Genomic DNA, 20,509 nt, shown 5'->3' with positions numbered 1-20,509 from the left:
TTCCATAGAGGGGAGAAATGGATTCAACTCAAGGACGGATCTACGTTGGGGCAGAGGGGGGCCATTGCCCCCCCCCCCAAACATAAAAAATAAAAATAAAAATAAAAACTAGTATAAAAAAATTAAGATTTTCCCTTATATATATATATATATATATATATTTTTGTCTCTCCTCCTCTAAAATATTTAGATATTGACCTACAAGAAAATAAATAAATAAATAAAATTCATGCCACTTTAACTACAAAAACAAAATAAAAAAATAAATATGGACTAAACAAAAATCGCGCACAAAATAAGAAACACTTATTTTGTATGTTATACTTTGTTGATGTGTTTTATAATAAGAAATACTTATTTTGTATGTAGTATTTTGTTGAATATAAAATAGATGTTAGTTTTTATTTTCATAATTTTTTTTTTTTTGGTTTTAAGCATTGCCCCCCCCCCCCTAGGTATGAATCCTGGTTCCGTCCCTGATTCAGCTGATTTTTGTGGGGTTTTGTAGAGGAGTCCGAGATTTGTAGACTAATATGTGGGGAGCAATAATATTATCGAAAAAATGCCAAACAAAAAATAAATAAATAAATAATTCTCAAAACCCTAAGTCTGATACCATGTTATAATAATAGTATATTATTTAATTATGTGTAAAATTGAACAATTTTATATATATATAAAGATAGGCATAGACTTCTGTGCCATATATATAGAAACCTAAATAGAAGAGATATTTGGGGAAGTTTCATTTTAATAAAAGAGGTAGGTGTAATTTACCCTAATATTTAAAGTATCAACCCATCATTTGGAATATAAAACATAACGCACTAATATACACTCATAGGGCACCAAATAAATGGAGACATCATTCCTTGAGCCAAATTAGTTTAAAACAAAAGGCAGAGTAGGCTTACATGGAAATTACAATATGTCCACTAATGGTTATGGAAACATGTCGTGATAATAATAAAAAAAATTATTGTTTTCAAATAGAAAATTTAGGATTCAATCATCGTCTATACAAAAAATCAATTGATTTCTTGACTTAATGATAAAAGAGAAATCATCATAAAGTGGATGTCATAAGTTTAAAATATTATTGTATTTATCCAAAAAAAAAAACTTTAAAATTAATATATATATATATATATATGTGTATACTTTTTTTTTTCGAAACTCTATGTTTATGGATGGCTTCAAATTAAACTCCACACGTTTAAATTAAACTATACTTTAAGAAATATTTAAATTCAACCATAAATCCATTTATGTTGACATCATTAACAGAAAATTCTTAAATAAAACGACTTTATTTTTATTTTATCACACATATGATTATTATATACTAACACTATTTCACTCAAAACTAGACATTTTCTTTAAGCACTTTTTATAAATGGCTTTACACACAATTAGTTTATGGTTTGAATCAAAACATTTTTTAAAGTGAAGAGTTTAATTTAAAATCTCAAAAATCTCATGTTTATTTTAAATTCATCTCTAAACTGTGAGCTTTGAAATGTAATTTTTTTTTTTTAAGTGAAAAATAAAACAACAACACAACACATCAGCAGTGCTATGATATAAGGCAGCATACAATTTTGGGTGGCAAGATTTGTATTATGCGGCATTCTATGCCAATGCCATTCGAAATTGCCGATCAAATGTTGGCTTATACCGACTTTTAAAGGCTATATATATATATATATATATGCTCTATTTCATATAAAATTGAGATACACGTGTTGTTTAAAACAGATAATTTATATGTACTCTAGATATCATCTGGTCAATACAGCGTGTGGATGACCACTTGAGAGATTGATATTTATATATACTTAATAGTTTTTTAGTTTTTCTTTGTTATTGTTTACTACTATTTTATTTTTATTTCATAACAAGCGGAATATTGCGGGCCCAAAACCTTTTTCTTCAAGGTTTCTTATTGAGCGGTCGGGCTTGACACCAAACATGTAATGAAACGCCTAATGGGCCTAACAATGTCAGGGCTTCGGCGATCTCAGTGGGAAATTGTAGGCCCAATTATATTGAGAATCCAAATCTTCCGTACGAGAGAAGTGGGACAGAATATTGAGTAATCTCAGCATGACATAAACATAATGAAATTGACTTATGGCCCTCACCTCTCAGCCATTATTTAAGGTGATAATTAACGAAAACCTAACCAGACTCCCAAAAAATAAAAATAAAAAATAATAAGAGAAAGAAGGGCAAGCATATTGCCTTTTACATTGCCACCAGATTTATAACATATTTGCAACCCCAAAAAAAAATAAAAAAAAGTCTTGGCAATCCCACAGCCACAGGCCTCTTGAGTTAAGGGTTTATTTGGATACACTTAAAGGCCTGTTTAAAATCCGCTTATTTTATTAAGATTGAAAACTTTTTATTGAAAGTATTGTAGATAAAGGTAAAAATTAGTTGAAATAGTATAATGGAACACATGAATAGTACCAAAAAGTGCAGTGAGACCCATAAATAATAATAAAAATAATTTTTAGAAATACAATTACATTTTATGAGGTACAATTGTACTTTTATATAATAAACAAAATAAGCCGATAAAAACAAAGTCATCCAAACACACACTTTATTAGAAATTAAAATTCCAATCGGCTGCAACAGTGCCATTATAAGGACGCTTCTACCTCCTGTTGGAAGCTTATTTCATGCTCAACTTTGGGAGGAAGATATCAGTGAGAACACTATTCGACAGCAGAGAAGCCTTCAACAATTTCACACCCTAGCAATAAACCACATAAAGGAGCAAAATAGTTATTATTGTGCAGTAATTAGTAAATAACAGAAGCATATTTTACATATAGATACAACAATATTTAAAGTTAAGATATATGCTACATTATATTTGTTTATTACTATAACGTTAAGATATCAATAAAAAAATTTTAAGGAGAAATTAAATCCCAAGTCTTTTACATTTATCATTAAGAAATTCTACATTTTAGGTTTTTTTTTTTTTTTTTCTTTAGATGAGCCAATACTTGTTTCCCATTTTATCTTCTCCAAGTGGTAATATTTGAGCATATAGGCTCTATACTCTAGAGTCGTAGACTCGTAATAACATACTATACCAGGGCAAGATATCTTTTTGATTTAGCAGTTTAAGGTATTGGGATGGATCAGTCATCGATTCCAAATTTTTCTTTCAAGAAAAAACGAAAGAACAGAAAATGAAAGAAGAAATAAATAGAGGTCATGCATATATAAAAAGCAAAGAAGGAATGACATACCTCATCCATGCCCAAATCGACCACTTTCTCCTCAAGATTTCCTACTTCTTTGACATTAAAATTGTTAAGCAGAGTGATACTAGAAATAGTTGACAAAGGATTCACCACCAGATTATCCATTACCATGTATGTAACCACCCCTTTCACGTACCCTCCCTCACTTGAGGACCCTGGATTGATTGAGCTTGGAGGGTCTACGAAATTTAGCTCGCGGCTCATGGAATTCTGGCAAGAAGGACAGATTGCTCTGCTGTTAGCAGACACGTATGAAATACAGTTGGTGCTGTAGCCGTAGCTATTACTTGTATTGTTACACCTATAGAATTTCCTGGATGTTGATGATGATTCAACATTTGGCAATTGGAGAGGGACTACACCACCAGAAAAGTATACTTCAGGCTTCAGCAGAGAGTCCTTGTTTTGGTCTGGCTGAAGGTAAGTATCACTCAAATTTTCAATGCTCTCGTAGAAGTTTTGCAAGCAGCCAACCATCCCTTGCTTTTTAAGCAGCCTAATAACAGTTCCGACAGGCAGAGCGAGAATGGTAATAAGGAAATCAACAAATTCCTTGCCTGATTCAGCGAAGAGCACTTGGTGACTCTTTTTGTCAATCAAAAGCTTCAGGCTTACCTTTGTGGCTGCCATGTTTTGTATGCTAAAACTTTGAATGTATTCGAAATGGAAATTAAGTGCCTTCTTTGGCTAGCTGTTACCTTTTTTATATAGCCTTCGGGTTTTATGTAATTCATGCACTCTGGGAACTGGGAAGTGCCTTATTTTGCTACCCTTTTTATTGGCACTCATAATTCATGAACATTGGGGAATTAAACATTTGTTGCATGTAGAGACTCTTGACTTTCTTATGGTCCCAAGTCCTTTCAGTTTTGTCAAAAAGATCAATGAGAGAATTATGAGTAGTAATGGGTTCAAGCAATTGAAAGCTAATGGGATAGTTAGTGCACAATCATTTTGGAATGTATTGAATCCATGCCTTTATTGGGGGTGCCAAGAAACAGTAAATAAAAACAAATATTGACTTGTTACGTTGGACCGTGCCTGATGATGCCTATATAGTATCGTCTTGGTCCTCTTGGAGAATGATGAAGCTGAAGACACCAATTATCTGCAACGTAAAGGAACTTATTTTATAGTCCATAACTCCATAGGCCATATATGTATAAATGGCTAAAAAAGGTGTTACACGTGTTAATGCAGGATATTACATAAAAGACTAGCCAACATTCATCTCTTATGCGAAAGGAGTGTAAAAACTAGTCTTCTATACATCATTACATTGTTGCGCCTCTTTGGCCCTCCCTCATTTCAGCCTCATCAACCCACATCAGTCTCAAAGGATGGAATCTGATGAACCAGGGCTGGTTACAAAATTGGCACCATTTGATTTAGGGTGAAAAAGATTGTTTTATGTGAGACTTTTGCCAGACGATCTAAAAAAATTTATGAATTGCTATCTCACTATCTTGTCAACTGGTACATATTCTAGGGATGTAGAAAAGAAAACTTACCAATTTCAACCATACAACAAGAAAACTCAAACTGAATTTTTTTTTTTTTTTTTTTTAATTTTAGGTTTTTGCTAAAGGAAGTTTTGTTGCTAAAGCTACTAGGCTTAAATTGGATACAATTCAAAAATAGAATATCCTACTGTTAATTGAAGTAAGAAACTTAGGAAACTCTTTAAAAGTTTTAGTTATTATTTATCACTTCGCTTTTCAAAAGTAGTTTTGTTTATTCGATTCTTTTGGTTGAAAATAGTATTAAAACTGCAATTGAACCCATTCTCCTAAATCTAATACTAATCATGTTATCAAGGAGATTAACAACCTAGAAAAGTAGCATTAAGTGATTTAAGAGTATGTACAAGGCAGCCAATAAATAAAGATAGTAATGATTTACTAAGTTACAAATTGTTAATTAGTCTAATTTTGAGGGGCAAAGCTTGGGTCCAAACCCATCTTGAGTCTCTTGAGTCTTGACCATCTTGACAAGTCCAATGCACAAGCACTAAACCCAAGCCAAGTCCAACTTTGAAGAGTGAATTACCTTGAATTAGTTCATTTTATCAAACTTAGAAGTCTCGATTCCCTTGAAGCAGCTAAGAGCATCCGCAGCCCACTTTGCATATCCTATATCTTGAGATGATATACCATTAAAGGCCAAAATTCACCAACAATGGGAAGGCTATATGTTATATGCCAATGCCAAATTTGGGATTTAGCTACAGTACCATCTCAAATGTAAGATGGTACTGTAGCTGAATGTTATAAAAAAAAAATAATTTTTTAATAATCTCATTCCTCTCTCCTCATTCATTTATACCGGTAAATTTCTCTCTCCTCTCTCATTTTTTCAGTTTCTTTTCTCTTTGTTTCTTCCTGCTCTCTATTCTTCAACAGAATGGGGGCAACGGCGTGAGGCTCGATCAGAAAAGCTGTGGTAGAGGTCGTGGGTTTTCGGCGTTAGGGTCGAATTTGGGTGGCGTTTGGGTGGCGTTGGGGTGGTGTTTGGGTTGCCGTTTGGGTGGTGTTTGGCGTTTGGCGTTTGGGTCGAAGGTGATGATGGGTTTGGGATGAATCCAGACGGCGACAGGCGACCCTCTCTCTCTCGCCATCGCTGCCGGCGTTTGGGTGATGTTTGGCGTTTGGCGTTTGGGTCGAAGATGATGATGATGATGACGGGTTTGGGATGAATCCAGCGACGAGCGACCCTCTCTCTCTCGCCATCGCTGCCAGTGAGAACAGATGGGTTTGGGTTTGGTGAGAACAGATGGGTTTGATTTTGGATGTTGATTTTGATTTTGGATTTTGATTTGGCTGGATTTGGCTGTGCTGTGTTGCCATTGGTTTGATTTTTTTTTTTTTTGTGGGTTCATGGTGGTGGAGTTGGGGGTTGCCGTGGATTGGATTGTCTTCTCTGAGTTCTGGATTGGTTTTTTTTTTTTTTTTTTTTTTGTTGCTGTGATCGGTGCTTAAAGGAATTGGTATGATTTTTTTTTTTTTGTGGGTTCATGGTGGTGGAGTTGGGGGTTGCCGTGGATTGGATTGTCTTCTCTGAGTTCTGGATTGGTTTTTTTTTTTTTTTTTTTTTTTTTTTTTTTTTTTTTTTTTTTTTTTTTTTTGTTGCTGTGATCGGTGCTTAAAGGAATTGTTATGATTTTTATTTTTGGTGGGTTCATGGTGGTGGAGTTGGGGGTTGCCGTGGATCGATGCTTAAAGGAATTGGTTTGGTCTGAGTTCTGGATTGGTTTTTTTTTTTTTTTTTTTTTTTTTTTGTTGCTGTGATCGGTGCTTAAAGGAATTGGTTTGGTTTGATTTTGATTTTGATTGTGGGTTGCCGTGGTTGCCGGAGTTTGTGGCCGGGGTTTCAAGCAACAATTTGTGAATGTTCTGGTAGCAGGTGGTTGTGATTTGGGTCTTGGGTTTTGGGTTTTTGTTTTTATTTGGGTTTAGGGATATATTATTTTATTATGTAAAAATATTATTTTAATGAGTAGAATAGGAAAATAAAAATTGGGTTGCTGAGAGTATTGTAAAATTGTATTGTATAATTGATAAAGTGACTTTTTGAAATGGTAAAATAGGATGAGATAGGAATTCCGGATGTGGATGCTCTAATAAAAACTTAGGCATATGTAAAAATTAATATTATGGAGCAGTTAGAGCAAAAGGCTAGCTAGCTCCCTCATCTCTTGTCAATTGCATATGCAATAGGTCATGGAGAGAATCACTGAATTATTCAACAAGCTCAGCATGTCTCCATCACACAACGGAAGAGAGAACTTGCAAGCTTAAACAAGGGCCAACCTTGAAAGTCACCGTGTCAATGACAATCGAAGGTCATAAAATACTGGAAATGACTGCAAGTTTGTGTGACTATAAAGTAGTAAAAACGTCTGAAAAGTATGATTATAAAACAAATGAAAATTATCGGATGATCTAAAGGTATTGGTTTAAAAAATATTTTTAAAAACTTCTTATAGATAAAGAAAAAAATAACTAATTTTTTTGACACTCTTATATTTTCTATAAAAGTGATAACAAAATTTTCCTAAAATTGTCCATTAACAAATACTCTAAAGACACCCATTAATCCAAAACATAAGTACAAAGTTCCAAGTTCCAACCTCTATAACAACCTTCTCAAAAAAAAAAACCTCTATAACAACATTCACCTAGGAAAGGTAAATAAATGTTATTGCAAAATAAATAAGTAAAAAAAAGCTTGAGGAACACGGGAACAGAGAACATATCAAATCATCAAAGAGATGAAATTTAAGAAATACTAATAGAGAAAGTGAGAAACACAATGGGGTGGAAGAATTAGAAAGACCCTTGTGGACAAGGCTGTTTTCTAGGGGAGAATGTTATGAATGTAGTTTATTTTAATTAGTATTGAATAAATAACGATAAAGGATATTTTGTGTTAATTCAAATAAAATAATTTTGGGTTTCAATTGCGTTAGATTTTTATCAAATTGACCTTCTTGGTGATGGATGGGTTAGAGAAGGCATAAGTGTGTGTGGTTCGGTTAGCTCGGTTTTTTTCCAAATTTATCACCAAACCGATAGGGATCGGTTTTTTCATAATTAGAACCGATGCATACCGCTTAGGGTCGGTTTTTCAACCTATAGTGGTGCGGCTTTTTACGGTCGGTTTGGTTGGTTTGAAACATTAAAAGAATTGTTTGTTTGTTTTTATAAAAAAATTGGACTTTCAAGCTCAATACACAACACATTCAAAACTATTTCTCTATTAATCACTAAAAGATTAAGCCCAATACACAACACATTCAAAACTAAAAAGTCTAGACACAAAAAAAATTATTGGCATAAATGTTATTAAAATTTTAGTTGGCAGACAACTAGACATGAAACATGATGGAGGTGGGACTTGAAGTAACAATGTAGCACTCCAAACTAAATATAACATAAAAGACATGATGTAATAATACAAATAAACAAGTGCGCCGATCATCCATTTCATCCATAGTATAAACTTAGTTTGGAACCAAAGAGAGAGAAAGAGAGCTTTAAGGCTGAGAGGTGAGAGAGGAGAGGGGGTTACCGATGGTTTGCCACAAATTGGGCTGAGTGACTGGTGGCAACTACTTGACTGGTGAGTGGTGAGGCGTCTGTTGATGAGACTTGAGAGGGAAAACTGCAAAGGCCAATCGAGCCGAGAGGCGAGAGAGAGAGAGAGAGAGAGTTAAGGTTGTATATGAGAGAATATAATGAAATTTATACAATGGTAGAAATCAAAAAACCTAGCATAAAACGGCACCGTTTTGCTTTTTTTTTTTTTTTTTAAACACTTAATACAATGATGTTTTAAAAAAAATCCTAGTAAAACAACGCCGTATCCAAACCTTTTAAATTATTATGCAAGTATTGGTTCAGTTCGGCTCTATCTCGATTTCGAACTTCTGCTCTGGTGACTGCACCACACTGGCATCGAAAGTCCTTTCACGCTCCACTCGCCAGCATCGGCTCAGTCGGTCGATTGCAATGGCGGTACAAGATGATTGGCACCAGTTGGTTGAGTCGGTGACAATAAGCTTCTACTCACCCCTAGGCATAACCTGAATACAAATCCTCTGTACCACATTTTGTGTTCCACTTTATGTTCCACCAATCATAATTTGTCATTTTTTTTTTCATTTTAAACTTTGGCTATTTTATAAGGAAAGTTAAACAAATGCATTACAAGTTGTAATTAGTGGAACACAAAAAATGATACAAAGGATTTGTATAAAGCATAACCCACCTATCCTTTTTCTCCCTAAGTTAAACCAATAATTAACTAAAAATTTAATTAAGACTCTTTTAATTGGGGTCCTAGGCATTGCATAAACACCTAGAGCATAGTTGTCAAACCCTAAATCGTATCGTGAATCGATTTTTTATTTTTCTGTATCATGTATCATATCAAATCGTGTATCGTAAGATACACAAACACCTAATAAAATTATAAAATAATTATAAATATACATATATATATATATATATATAAAGTATATTCATTATAAATTCAAAATATATTCAACTAATGACCAATTTAATCTTTACTTATGTAATAAAATTTAACAAAACTAGCTAAATAAATCAAATTAACTTATGTTTATAACATGCACATTCAAATTGATTAAACTCAGAAGTAATACATGATATATGAACCAAAATAATAATATATTTTCATCATCTTGGTTAATCAACTCCATCTAAGTCAATGTTATCATCATGTTCAGCATCTTGCAAAATTATTTTTTCATAGACATTTTATTTATTATTATCAACATTTACCATTTTTTTTTTTGGTTTTTTTTATTCTAATAATTTTTTCTTGGCATTCTAGCTTTTTAGACTCAAAATAATAATAACAAAATAAAAAATAATTATATTTTCATTTAATAAATTATTAATAGCATAGAAAATAAATTTGCACATATGAAAGTGAGTGTTATGAGTATAGTCTAAATTTTGTAGGAGAAAGTAAAGGGAGGAAACAAACTTATGGACTTGTTATTTCATTAGACTCAATTAAGTTTCCCTATAATTTTGTGTTAACAAAGTCTAACAACTTGTTTAAATCAAATAAAACCACAAATTTTAACCCAAAAAAAAAAAAAAAAAAAACTCATTTTAAACTCACATGTCTATGTATCGTATGATATGTACGATTCACCGATACAATATGATTCATACGATACGCACCTATGTATCAGACGATTCATGAGCACTTACATTACGCCCTTACAATATGAAACTTTTTGTATACGATATAAGACATATCGTACGATACTAACAACTATGACCTAAAGTACCCTGATTGTGGCCCACATAGGTTTATATTTCATTTTTATTATATTTTTTAATTTCAAATATATTGAAGAAGTTTATTTTTTTAGAACATTAAGAGGAAAAGACTCGGTATCAATTAGTAATGAAGTTTAGGGTAGTGATACTTAAACCCCTCAATTTTGGGTAGCGACTAAGGGTTAAGTTTATCTTCTTGGGCTTCTAATGAAGTGGTCTTAGCTAGACACAAACATAATGAAATGCCTAATGGCCTAACGAGAAATAATTTAATTAAAATTACTTTGAAGTTCTCCAATCGGGATTACTAAATGCCAAAAAATATAAAATTATACATCTCATTTTGTATTTTGATAACCATTACCATTTGCTTAGGCATTCTTCAAGTCATCGTCAAGCACCTCATTGAAGAGGTCATCAAATCTCAAGAGAAGTACCAAGCAATATCAGGTATTATAACCAAAACAAAAAAATCATTTAATAATTTTTCTAAATATATAAAAAAAATTTAAAAAAAATTAAAAAAAAAAAAAAAAAAGATATCATTTAATAAATACTGAGTAAATAAATTTCCCAAAAGAAGAGAAAGAGAGTGAGAGAAGGTCAAATACATTGCCCTTTAACTTATCCCAAAAAAAAAAAAAAATGTACATTGCCCCTTATATTGCCACAACAAATTTGACTTATGTTTGCAACATATTTGCAACAGAAAAACATCCTCTTCCTGGCAACTACTCAAATCTCTTGCATTTAGAAAAAAAGATGCCCAAAAGATGTGACAGCATTATTCTACCTCTCGCTAGCAGCTGAATTCTTTTCCTACTTTGGGAGGAAGACATCAGTAAGAACACTGTTCGACAGCAAAGAAGCCTTGAGCAATTTCACACCCTATCAATAAACCACATAAACAAGTAGTTATAATATGCCGAAATTAGAAGTGGTATTTTGAACATGGTAGCATTTGAACACAATAAACATGTGGTGCTTTTTATCAAGGTTTTAAAAACCGGACTAGACCGACCGGTCTATCTGTTCAACCTAGAACTGGCCACTGATCCGGTCCAATAAAACCGGTTAAAAACTGGTAAAAATCAGGAACCGAGTGTCAAACCGGTTCATTGACCGGTTCAGTTTTTAAAACCATGCTTTTTATTCACCCTTCTCTTCTCTAAATGGCATTTGAACATATGAACAATGCTATTTGAACAGCGCAATGTTAGAGAAAAAATTTGACAAATTTTTTTAATAAAAAAAATTAAGATAACAGGTTGTAACTGAGGAGTGAGGTAACATTACTTTCACATCATGCACAATTGATACAATTTCATTTCATAGCAATCACAACAGTTTGTCAATAATTATGGGAAAAAAAAATTTATGATTTGAACTTCAAATTGAAAGTGCAAAAGGTACAAAGAATAAACGATAAACGACATACCTCATCCATGGCCAAATGGACCACTTTCTCCTCAAGAGCTCCAATTTCCTTGGCCAACTTGTTAAGCAAGGTGATACCGGAGATGATGGACATTGGTCTCACCTTCAGATCATCCATAACCATGTATGTAACCACACCTTTCACGTACCCTCCCTCACTGCTGGAGGAGTCATGATTGTTTGCCTCTGGTGGTTCTACAAAATTCAACTTTTGGGTCATACATAACCTACACGAAGGACAGATAGCATTGCTGTCAGCAGACACGTATGAATTACAGTTTTCATTTGTTGCTGAATAAGATTGCTGTGGTTGTCGACTCCTTAAGCATGAATTAGAGTTTTTTTTATTTTTCATTTTTATATAGGAGTATGACTTAGAGTTGTAGTTACTACTGGTACTATAGTTACGACTGGTACTACAACTATACAAGTTCCATGATGTTGATGATTCTACGTTTGGCAATAGTAGAGGACCACCATTGATGTGTACAATGGGCATGAGCAGAGTGGACTTGTTTTGGCCTGGCTGAAGGTAACTATCACTCAGATTTTCAATGCTCTCGTACAGGTTTTGCAAGCAGCCTACCATGCCTTGGCTTCTAAGCAGCCTAATGACAGTTCCAACCGGCAGACCAAGAATTGTAATAAGGAAATCAACAAATTCCTTGCCGGCTTCAGCGAAGATCACTTGGTGTTCCTTTTTGTCTATCAGAAGCTTCAGGCTTACCTTAGTGGCTGCCATGTCAATTTCGTATATTAACAGTGATTATGAAACTTTGAATGAACAAGTCTTTGGGCTATATGGAATTCACCCTGGCTAGTACCTCCTTTTAATACCCTTTTCATTGGCGCTCATGATGAGTCATGATTCATGAACATTGGGGAATTGGTACGAAGAAATAAATATATGCTGCATGGAAGGGACTCTTGACTTTCTAATTGGAAAGTCCTTTCAGTTTTGGCCACAAATTAATGAAAGTTATGAGTAGTAATAACTAATAACATCAACCAATCGAAAAGCCAATTGGAGATGGTGCACAATCATTTCGGGATGTGTTTGAGTCCATGTCTTTATTGGGGTGCCAAGGAGTTAATGTTTGAAGAAAATCACATAATTAAATGCAATTCGTACCTCTTTGATCCTCATTGCCAACAGATATGTCCTCTTATGTGCCATACGTTGCTTGCCAGCTATATGCGACCCATCGCCTGGCATGGAAGGTTATGTGATAGGGGGTATAAAAACATTGCAATATCTCTCGCATAAATTATTGGACCGTTTTGTGAGAAGGAAATGAAAGAAGTTTCACTTTTTTATCAGTTTATATGACATCAGTCTTAGTTTATTATACATAAAAATATATATATATGGCATCCAAGGCTTTTTGGATTAAAGATACCTCTGATTAACTTGAAGATATTGGATTTGAGTGGTATAGTTTGTCCACAGCATATAGGCCACTCGTTTTTGTCAAATACTTTCTTTCTTCGCAAGTTTAAGATTCAGGGGGACAGTACTACCAAACAAGACAATGGGGTTCTAAGAATTGGGAAAGCTTTTCTCTTGAATTTGGGAATTGTAAACTAGCTTTGATGAAATACTACCCGTACAAACGTCCAACAATTTTCAGCTTGTCAAAGGCACACATCTTCTAAGAAGCCATCCAGCAAACGTTTTCTGATGCCTTGAACACCCGACACAACATCACCCAAGGAATTAAAGAAAAAGAACAATGAAGATTAACCAGCCAAAAAAAATTTTATCAATGTATCTATTCTGTTTGCTAAGGCCTTTGGATCGTTTCTAACAGTGAATATACAAGAAAATTCAGATTAAGAGGCGGAGCTAATTAAGCAAGAAAATGAGTGTTACATGAAAATGAGGGTGTAATAGCGCTGTACAACCAAGTGAGAAGTGCCACAGAACGTTAAAAGCAGCCTCCTGCAAACAACATATGACAAATATCCAACATGAGAAAGGGGAAAAAGATAAAACAAAGTTTCTCTCCAAACTAGTTTGGAGAGAGACCCTATAAACTCATCATATATATTTATATTGACTGTAAATTTTGAAAATCTAACCGTTAGATTGCATGTTCTTATTACATCCTTAATGCTTACAAAATTTCAAGAAAATCAAAGATCAAATGGTATGTCATCAAATAAATGTTATAATTTCAAGTTTTTATAACCTAAAGTTGTATATAAAAAATAAGTTAATTAATCAAATAGTAAATAATATTCAATTTGAGCGTAATTTGATAGGTATATTTAGAACATAACGAACATAAAATTCAATGGTTAAATTTTCAAAATTCACATTCAAAAAAGAAATATATGAGAAGTTTGAAGAGATTCTCTCCAAACTAGATATATGAGAAGTTTAAAGAGTTTCTATAAACTTTTTTTTTGAGAAACTTTGTTCAAAAAGATATTATGCATTGTTTTTACAAGTGAAAAATGCTCATGAAGTTGCCCATCTAAAAAAAAACAATCTGAGACCCCCCACCCCCACCCACCAAAAAAAAAAAAAAAACAGAAACAAAAACAAGAACTGGTAAGGATACAAAAAGATATTCTTAGTCAAATAACTGCATGCTCAACTTCCTTTGGTTATTTTGGCAAACAGCCGACTTGGTAGAAATTTTTTATTCTACCAATCCACCCACTATAGAACAGCTGAACAAAACTAAGCTATATTGGTCATTTTATGCCAAATATTCAAGTCCTAATTTTTGCATTTCTAGTAAGTGTCATATTATTCTCTGTTATTGAGCTCCATTTGGACGATGATATATATGCCCAAAAGTGCTCCAAGTATGAAATACTTTTCATCAAGTGAATTTTAACTTTCCTTCCTTTTGCCTCATTTACCCAAGGATACAAAAGGATATCTCTGAAGCCATGCTTGTATGAATTTACCAAGCTTTGTGCAGGGTTTTCTGGCTATTATCTTTGTGAGCATGACCATTAAACAGAACTAGCCAAGGACATTAATTATGACCCTTTAAAAGGCCAGTTGAAGAGTATATCACAAAGACAACAACAAACAAGCCTTATTCTCAAAAATTTTGGGGTTGGCTATGGCTCCCCAACAGGTTAGTCAGACCCAACAACTGATGTATTCTCTTAGGGCTTGTTTGGATGGAGGGGAGAAGGAGGGAAAGTGGAGTGGAATAGAATAGAGTTGGCTAAAAATAGACTAATTTTGAGCTAAATCTACTCTACTCTACTCCCCCTCCCTCCCCCTCAATCCAAACAGACCATTAATTATATATGATTTGCTGTTCTTGGCAAATTAAAAGACATCTTGCTACCGTTAATTTCGCAGGGTTGTTAGCTAACTAGTGATCTAAGCAGAATAATCTCCAAGAGAAGTCACTTCCCCTATTCCCACCAAAAATATGCACCATAGTCTGTTCTGGTAACTGGAAGAAATGTAGATGATGCTTGACACAAAGTACATTACCTCACTGGGCTTTTTCAGGAGAATCTCATCTTGATGCCTGAGAAAGTTGCAGTGCAATTGAGCAAACCAAACAAATAAAAAAAGCTTTAAGCCATTGGATTGCAGAATCTCTTCAAATTTTCACTACAACAACCTCAACAATGCAAGAAACTCTATTGGCTCTTCATCTTCTTTAACAATCTGTTCACAAAATATGCAACATTCAAATTAGATGACCTATTAGACAGAATGCCTTCTACTCGCTTCCAAAGCACACATCATAGAGAAATATAAGAGCAAAGAATGGACAAAATTTGTTATATTTAAAGCATTTGTTTTCCAGTAAGTTGGACCAGAAATGTGATATGGGTGAAAATGTTATGTAATTAAATGTTAGAATGCAAAAACAGAACCACCAGTTACAAGAAAACTTCATCAAAGGAAAAACCAGTGACAAATAGCACCAGTTTTATCACCAGTTACGAGCAAACTCAAGAAAAATGAAAACCCCTTACAAGTACCACCTGTTCCACTTAAACTGAAAACAAACTAAAGTTGATAACCCATCCTTTTTAGTGGTAAGTTATGCACCCAATGGGTCATGAATCCATGACCTCACCCTCCACCTAGAACTTGTAAGTAGGAGATGCCAATTGAGCTATAGCTCATAGGCAACCCATCCTTCTACAGCCCCAATACCCATGGACCCTAAGGATGCTCAAGTACTTGAATAAAAGCAGCCATTCTCATTTCAACATTTTACTTTCCTGTCAAAGGCACATATCCAAGCACCAAAATAGAACACTGCTGAGAACTGAGAACATAACACCTTTCATCTGACTTTGAAAGGTATTTCACTATTGATAACAAGAACATCCACTATTAGATGAAAAAAAAAAGAGAACATGGGATGACAAGGCCATAGATACCTTGATAATAAGATACAAAAGCTTACATCCGGACCATGATTTAAAGCATCATTTGCTCAAACCATATTTATGCTGCAACTGGATAGGAAAAACACCAAAATACAGGCATTTAGTTACCTTTAAGACATTCACAATCGCATGTTCTACCCCTTTTCTGAGGCCAACATGAGGGAGCATTTTAAGAGGAACTATACCCTACACTCTAGGATATACCACTGTCCGCATATGTGTTATGTAGCCCAATTAAAAAGTGAATTGGGTCCAGAAGTATCCTGTAAATCAGATATTGCTTCTCCAAGATTAAGCTTATCAGGGTTTGAGCCCCGGTAGGCCTGAACCCTGGAAGCTTTCCCCATACACCAATCACAATAGCTTTTGCCCGTGAAGCAAATAACAGTCCATAGAATTGGAAGAGTGATTTTCAGTCACAAATTTATTGTTATTAATAATAAATCTCATTTAACTCGCATGAAGTGCCATTTTGAGGCCTTGGTTCTCTAATGGCATTTCAAAAACACCAACCTTGAGACTTCAAATTAAGATTTCCTGAAAAGCTCAAAACACATTACTCTACATATTTTTGTTTCAAATATATTAACTTTTCATATGACTCAAGCTAAATTACAAAAGTTGTAAAAACAAAGTTGATGGTGCATCCACTTTTATAACAAACAAACTAAATCAAGAAGACAAAAACATTTGACTAATATCGTAGCCATTTAGATAATTCTAAAACTTATACACAATTATAATAATAATAATAATAATATATCACACAGTAAATAGAGATACATACCTCAACAGCAGTGTCTTTTGGAAGACCCATTTGGGTAAGAGCATCACGGGCAACTTGATTCCAGTCAAGCTCTTTTAGATCATCTAAGTCTCTTTCACTATCTAATCGAATTTGGATTTCATCAGGATCAAAAGACCTTCCTACCCAAAAATATAATATTCTTTTCTCATTTTTGCCTAAACCTGGAGAGTAAATAGCGAAAGCATCTTTAGAATTCATGTCACCTGCACCAAATGTTGCAATCTTTTCTAATCTGGGCCACCGACATACTAAAGGTTTCATAAGATTACTGAATGCCGAGTCACTTTCCACCATCCCATTTGAGACAGCAGAGCCTAGGCCTTGTCCCAAAGGATGCATTCTCCACAACCCAGTTAAATCTCCCTCCCTAATTTTAACTGCATCCTTGGACTCTAAGATATCTCCTATACTATCCGGTTCACATGGGGAAGAATTATTGTTGTGTGTCCAAATACCATCATCTTGACCAGAAAGATGACTTAAGGGAGCATATGCCACCCTCATATTGTCAGCCATCAATGGCAATTTTAGAGATTTTGATAAGCTACCCCTGCGCTCTGCAAGGGAAGGTGAAAACATTTTAGATGGGGAAGAAGTTGATTTGGAACATGGCTGTGAAGCAGAATTAACACCAACAATTTCTGGACTATTAGAAGTTTTGGACAAGAGAGACAAATTAGAAAAGTTAGACAAAGTAGAAGATACCGGAAGAGAACATGAAGCTGCAGAAGGAGAATCTAGAGAGGATTCTGAAAAATACTTTGAACTGGTGCTTGAATCAGAAGAGACAGAATCTGGAGAGAGAAAAGGAGGTGAAGAAGAAGATGATGATGACGAAGTCAATGATGACAAAGATGATGAAGGTGATGATAAATTTGTAGATGAATGTCCTATCATCCTAGATTCTGAGTAGACCCTGGAGAGGGATATTTTGGGAGCAGACACAAACTCCTTCATATCGCCAGATGCAAACTTGCGCCTCAGAGCACTCCAACTGTTTTCTCTAGCAGGAAGGTGGGTTTCATGTTCATTCTCAGATGATGCAAACGGAGGCACAAAACCCCCCATAATAGCTTTTTTGAAAATCTCATAATCAACATTATATGAGTCCACTTTCCGGTCACCTATGCTAATCTTGACCGTAGATTCCCCAACCTCTACACCATTGCTGGGTTTATCCATCAAGGGTAAGAGGTGTGAAAATGCATCCCAGAAATGAGCCGGTTCTTCGCCTTCCTTGATCATCCTCACTGGCCCTTGCACTCTCTCATACCGGACAATCTGACAAACAGCACTTCTTGCATCCTTTTCCATGATGGCCTCACAGTTCTTGCCAATCCAAACATATATCGCAGATGGTAGATGAACAATAAATGCACCCCTAGAATCCAGAGCAGATGGAGAAGGGTCATTCAACATTTTCGGGACAAGATGCAAAGGATCATATGGCGAGTGTGGGGCAATTATATACATCCTCAACAAAGAACTTGGGCTAAGAGGAAATGCATGAACCCTTTTTTGGCACTGTAACAACTGGCAAGCAAAACCCATATTTGGATCAGCAATGCCCCTCGCTGCCTTGACATACTGAAAAGCATCCTCAAAGCTCTGCCCTTCTCTCCACATAAGATACGCAATCACCAAGGATGTAGACCTAGAAACCCCTTGGCAACAATGAACAAATACCCTTCCACGCTGTTCTCTAACATCTTCAAAGTAGTCAAAAACATCATACAAAATACTAGTTATATCCTCAGACGGACTATCCTGCAACCACAAAGTTCTGTACACAAAATCAGCTTTGAAATACTCAGGACAAACAAAACCTACACAATTCAAAACGTGAGTAATCCCATGCTGTTTTAGTATATTCCTATCTTTCGCAACCGCATCTCCACCAAGATATATATGTTCGGCCACCTTCGAGCACTCCTTATCAAAGAAAGCAATCTTATCCCTCTTCACAAGCCCACCATTCTTATCCGGGTTTCTCTGAATTGACGATAAATCAAGCTTCAATCTCTCCCCATTCCCTCTCCCACTCGGAGTGGGTGGTCCCGGCCACTCACCAATATCATCCGAACCTGCCTTCGGCCACTCATCCAAGCTCCGGCGAGCAATAGCCAATGGCTGTAAGGGTGGTAAACAAGACCGAGCCTTAGAATTATGTTGTGACCGCGGGGTTAATGGGGCAGGAAACCTACGATTTTGCCCATTACTGTTTCCTACATTCCCATTAGGATCCCCACATTCTTTTTCTTCGGAATCCGGGTTTTGAGAGGGGAGACGGGAAGAGGACCACGAAGCTGACCGCATAAACATTCTCCGGTTACCAGCCAATTGGCATGGAACCCGAGAATTACTCGTGGCATCCTCTTTACCCACCATACCCAGTTAACCCACTTGAAAATTTTCCTATCCCAAACTCAAGAAACTGAAAGCAAACCCAGAAATCTGGAATTAAACCCTAATACTTAAAAACCTAATCCTCAGTAAGTGAAGCATGGTGGAGTGGTTAACACTTAACCCAAAATGCCAGGAACTAAACCCATATCAGATCAAGCATAAGATGCAAACTGTGACAGAGAAAGCAACCAAAAAAAAAAAAAAAAACGGTAGTATATTAATACTTAAGCAACAAAATAGTAAAAATACTAACAATTAAGCAGATGAAACTAAAAAAATTAACAGCAAATCAAGGATTAGGCACTGTAAAACAAAAAGTTGAGCAAATCTAGAAGGAAAGTCAGCAATAAGTGAAGAACCTAGTTCGAATCTTGAAACGAAAATGGTTTCACGCAAAATAAGATAAGATACAAAAAAATTAATATAAATTCATGGAAACAAAAGAACCATGGTGTAAATTTCTAGGGTTTTGTTTTTCCTGTGATTTGAGAAAGAAAGAGGTTAGATTTGTGACTTACAGAGTGAGATATGTAGAGGGAGCCATGAGAGTAGAGAGAGAGAGAGAGAGGATGTTTTTAGAGAGAGAGAGAAAAGTGAGAGGGAAAAGGACTTTGAGGCAAAACTGAGAGGAAGATAGGTATGGTTAAATTTCTTCTCAAAAAGAAAAAATAAATAAATAAAAAAACAAATTTTCTTTTCTCTCTGTGTTTATTTCTGAGTGAGAGTGACAGTGAGAGTGAGGTTAGTGAGCTAGTTGATACAAAAATAAAATTTTCTTCCCTTTTTTAATACACACAATTCATATCTAACTAATTTTAGTAGGTGATTTATTATTATAATTATATTTAGTAGAACATCTTTTTTTTTTTAGGGCAAAATGTATTAATTACCGACGAGGTTTTTGACTAATACGTGTCATTTATCGTTCTAAATCTTTATTTTGACTGTTTGACTAATAAATGACAGTACTGCTAACTTATATGAAAGTCAGTTAAACTATTACAGCTAATACACACTAATTTTTTAAATGTTTGTCTGTGTTTAAAGGCCAAGTCGGTCAATTTTTAGTTGTCTTAAACCTGGTCGGCATTAATCCAGACCTCAGTGATAATTCTTGTATTTTACCATTTTTTTTTTAAGAATAAAACAAAGTCAGTTTCATTTAGTTCAACTAATAAAATAACATCATGTTAGGTTATAGTTAACTTAACTTATCATCGAATAAGAATTCTAGGGTTTTAAGTTGTCTACACCAAAACCAATTAGTAACTAATATCTTGATTTAATGATAAAGAACAATTATTATAAAGCGGATGACATAAGTTAGAATTCTATCATATCTATATAAATAAATAAATTGTATTTAT

At 34.6% G+C, this 20,509-nt stretch overlaps 3 protein-coding genes across 3 annotated transcripts; all 3 read right to left on the bottom strand.

Moving 5' to 3' along the window:
• Positions 1 to 2,683: 2,683 nt before the first annotated feature.
• On the bottom strand, positions 2,684 to 3,917 carry LOC126696560 (uncharacterized). Its single transcript, XM_050393278.1, has 2 exons — positions 3,273 to 3,917; positions 2,684 to 2,764 (listed from the first exon to the last, which is right to left on the bottom strand). The coding sequence occupies exons 1-2, from the start codon at positions 3,915 to 3,917 to the stop codon at positions 2,684 to 2,686; spliced, it is 726 nt and encodes a 241-aa protein (XP_050249235.1).
• Positions 3,918 to 10,628: 6,711 nt separating this feature from the next.
• Positions 10,629 to 12,668, bottom strand: LOC126697397 (uncharacterized). Its single transcript, XM_050394380.1, has 2 exons — positions 11,544 to 12,668; positions 10,629 to 10,993 (listed from the first exon to the last, which is right to left on the bottom strand). The coding sequence occupies exons 1-2, from the start codon at positions 12,282 to 12,284 to the stop codon at positions 10,925 to 10,927; spliced, it is 810 nt and encodes a 269-aa protein (XP_050250337.1). The 5' UTR covers positions 12,285 to 12,668; the 3' UTR covers positions 10,629 to 10,924.
• A 614-nt stretch (positions 12,669 to 13,282) lies between these two features.
• On the bottom strand, positions 13,283 to 19,814 carry LOC126697396 (protein-tyrosine-phosphatase MKP1). The gene is made up of 4 exons (XM_050394379.1): positions 19,661 to 19,814; positions 16,716 to 19,312; positions 15,012 to 15,191; positions 13,283 to 13,484 (listed from the first exon to the last, which is right to left on the bottom strand). The coding sequence occupies exons 2-3, from the start codon at positions 19,122 to 19,124 to the stop codon at positions 15,135 to 15,137; spliced, it is 2,466 nt and encodes an 821-aa protein (XP_050250336.1). The 5' UTR covers positions 19,125 to 19,312; positions 19,661 to 19,814; the 3' UTR covers positions 13,283 to 13,484; positions 15,012 to 15,134.
• Positions 19,815 to 20,509: the final 695 nt, after the last annotated feature.

This window comes from Quercus robur, chromosome 8 (genome assembly GCF_932294415.1).
Source record: "Quercus robur chromosome 8, dhQueRobu3.1, whole genome shotgun sequence".
Classification (NCBI taxonomy): Eukaryota; Viridiplantae; Streptophyta; class Magnoliopsida; order Fagales; family Fagaceae; genus Quercus; species Quercus robur.
The sequence above is the reverse complement of the archived record's forward strand: the minus strand, read 5'-3'. Positions and strand labels throughout refer to the sequence as shown.

Excerpts from the sequence above, each read along its gene's own strand:
- LOC126696560 (XM_050393278.1), bottom strand. The coding sequence starts at position 3,917 with ATGGCAGCCACAAAGGTAAGCCTGAAGCTTTTGATTGACAAAAAGAGT. Across the intron at positions 2,765-3,272 it reads TCGATTTGGGCATGGATGAG|GGTGTGAAATTGTTGAAGGC; the intron begins GTATGTCATTCC and ends GTTTATTGCTAG.
- LOC126697397 (XM_050394380.1), bottom strand. The coding sequence starts at position 12,284 with ATGGCAGCCACTAAGGTAAGCCTGAAGCTTCTGATAGACAAAAAGGAA. Across the intron at positions 10,994-11,543 it reads TCCATTTGGCCATGGATGAG|GGTGTGAAATTGCTCAAGGC; the intron begins GTATGTCGTTTA and ends GTTTATTGATAG.
- LOC126697396 (XM_050394379.1), bottom strand. The coding sequence starts at position 19,124 with ATGGTGGGTAAAGAGGATGCCACGAGTAATTCTCGGGTTCCATGCCAA. Across the intron at positions 15,192-16,715 it reads CAAAAGACACTGCTGTTGAG|ATTGTTAAAGAAGATGAAGA; the intron begins GTATGTATCTCT and ends TTTTGTGAACAG.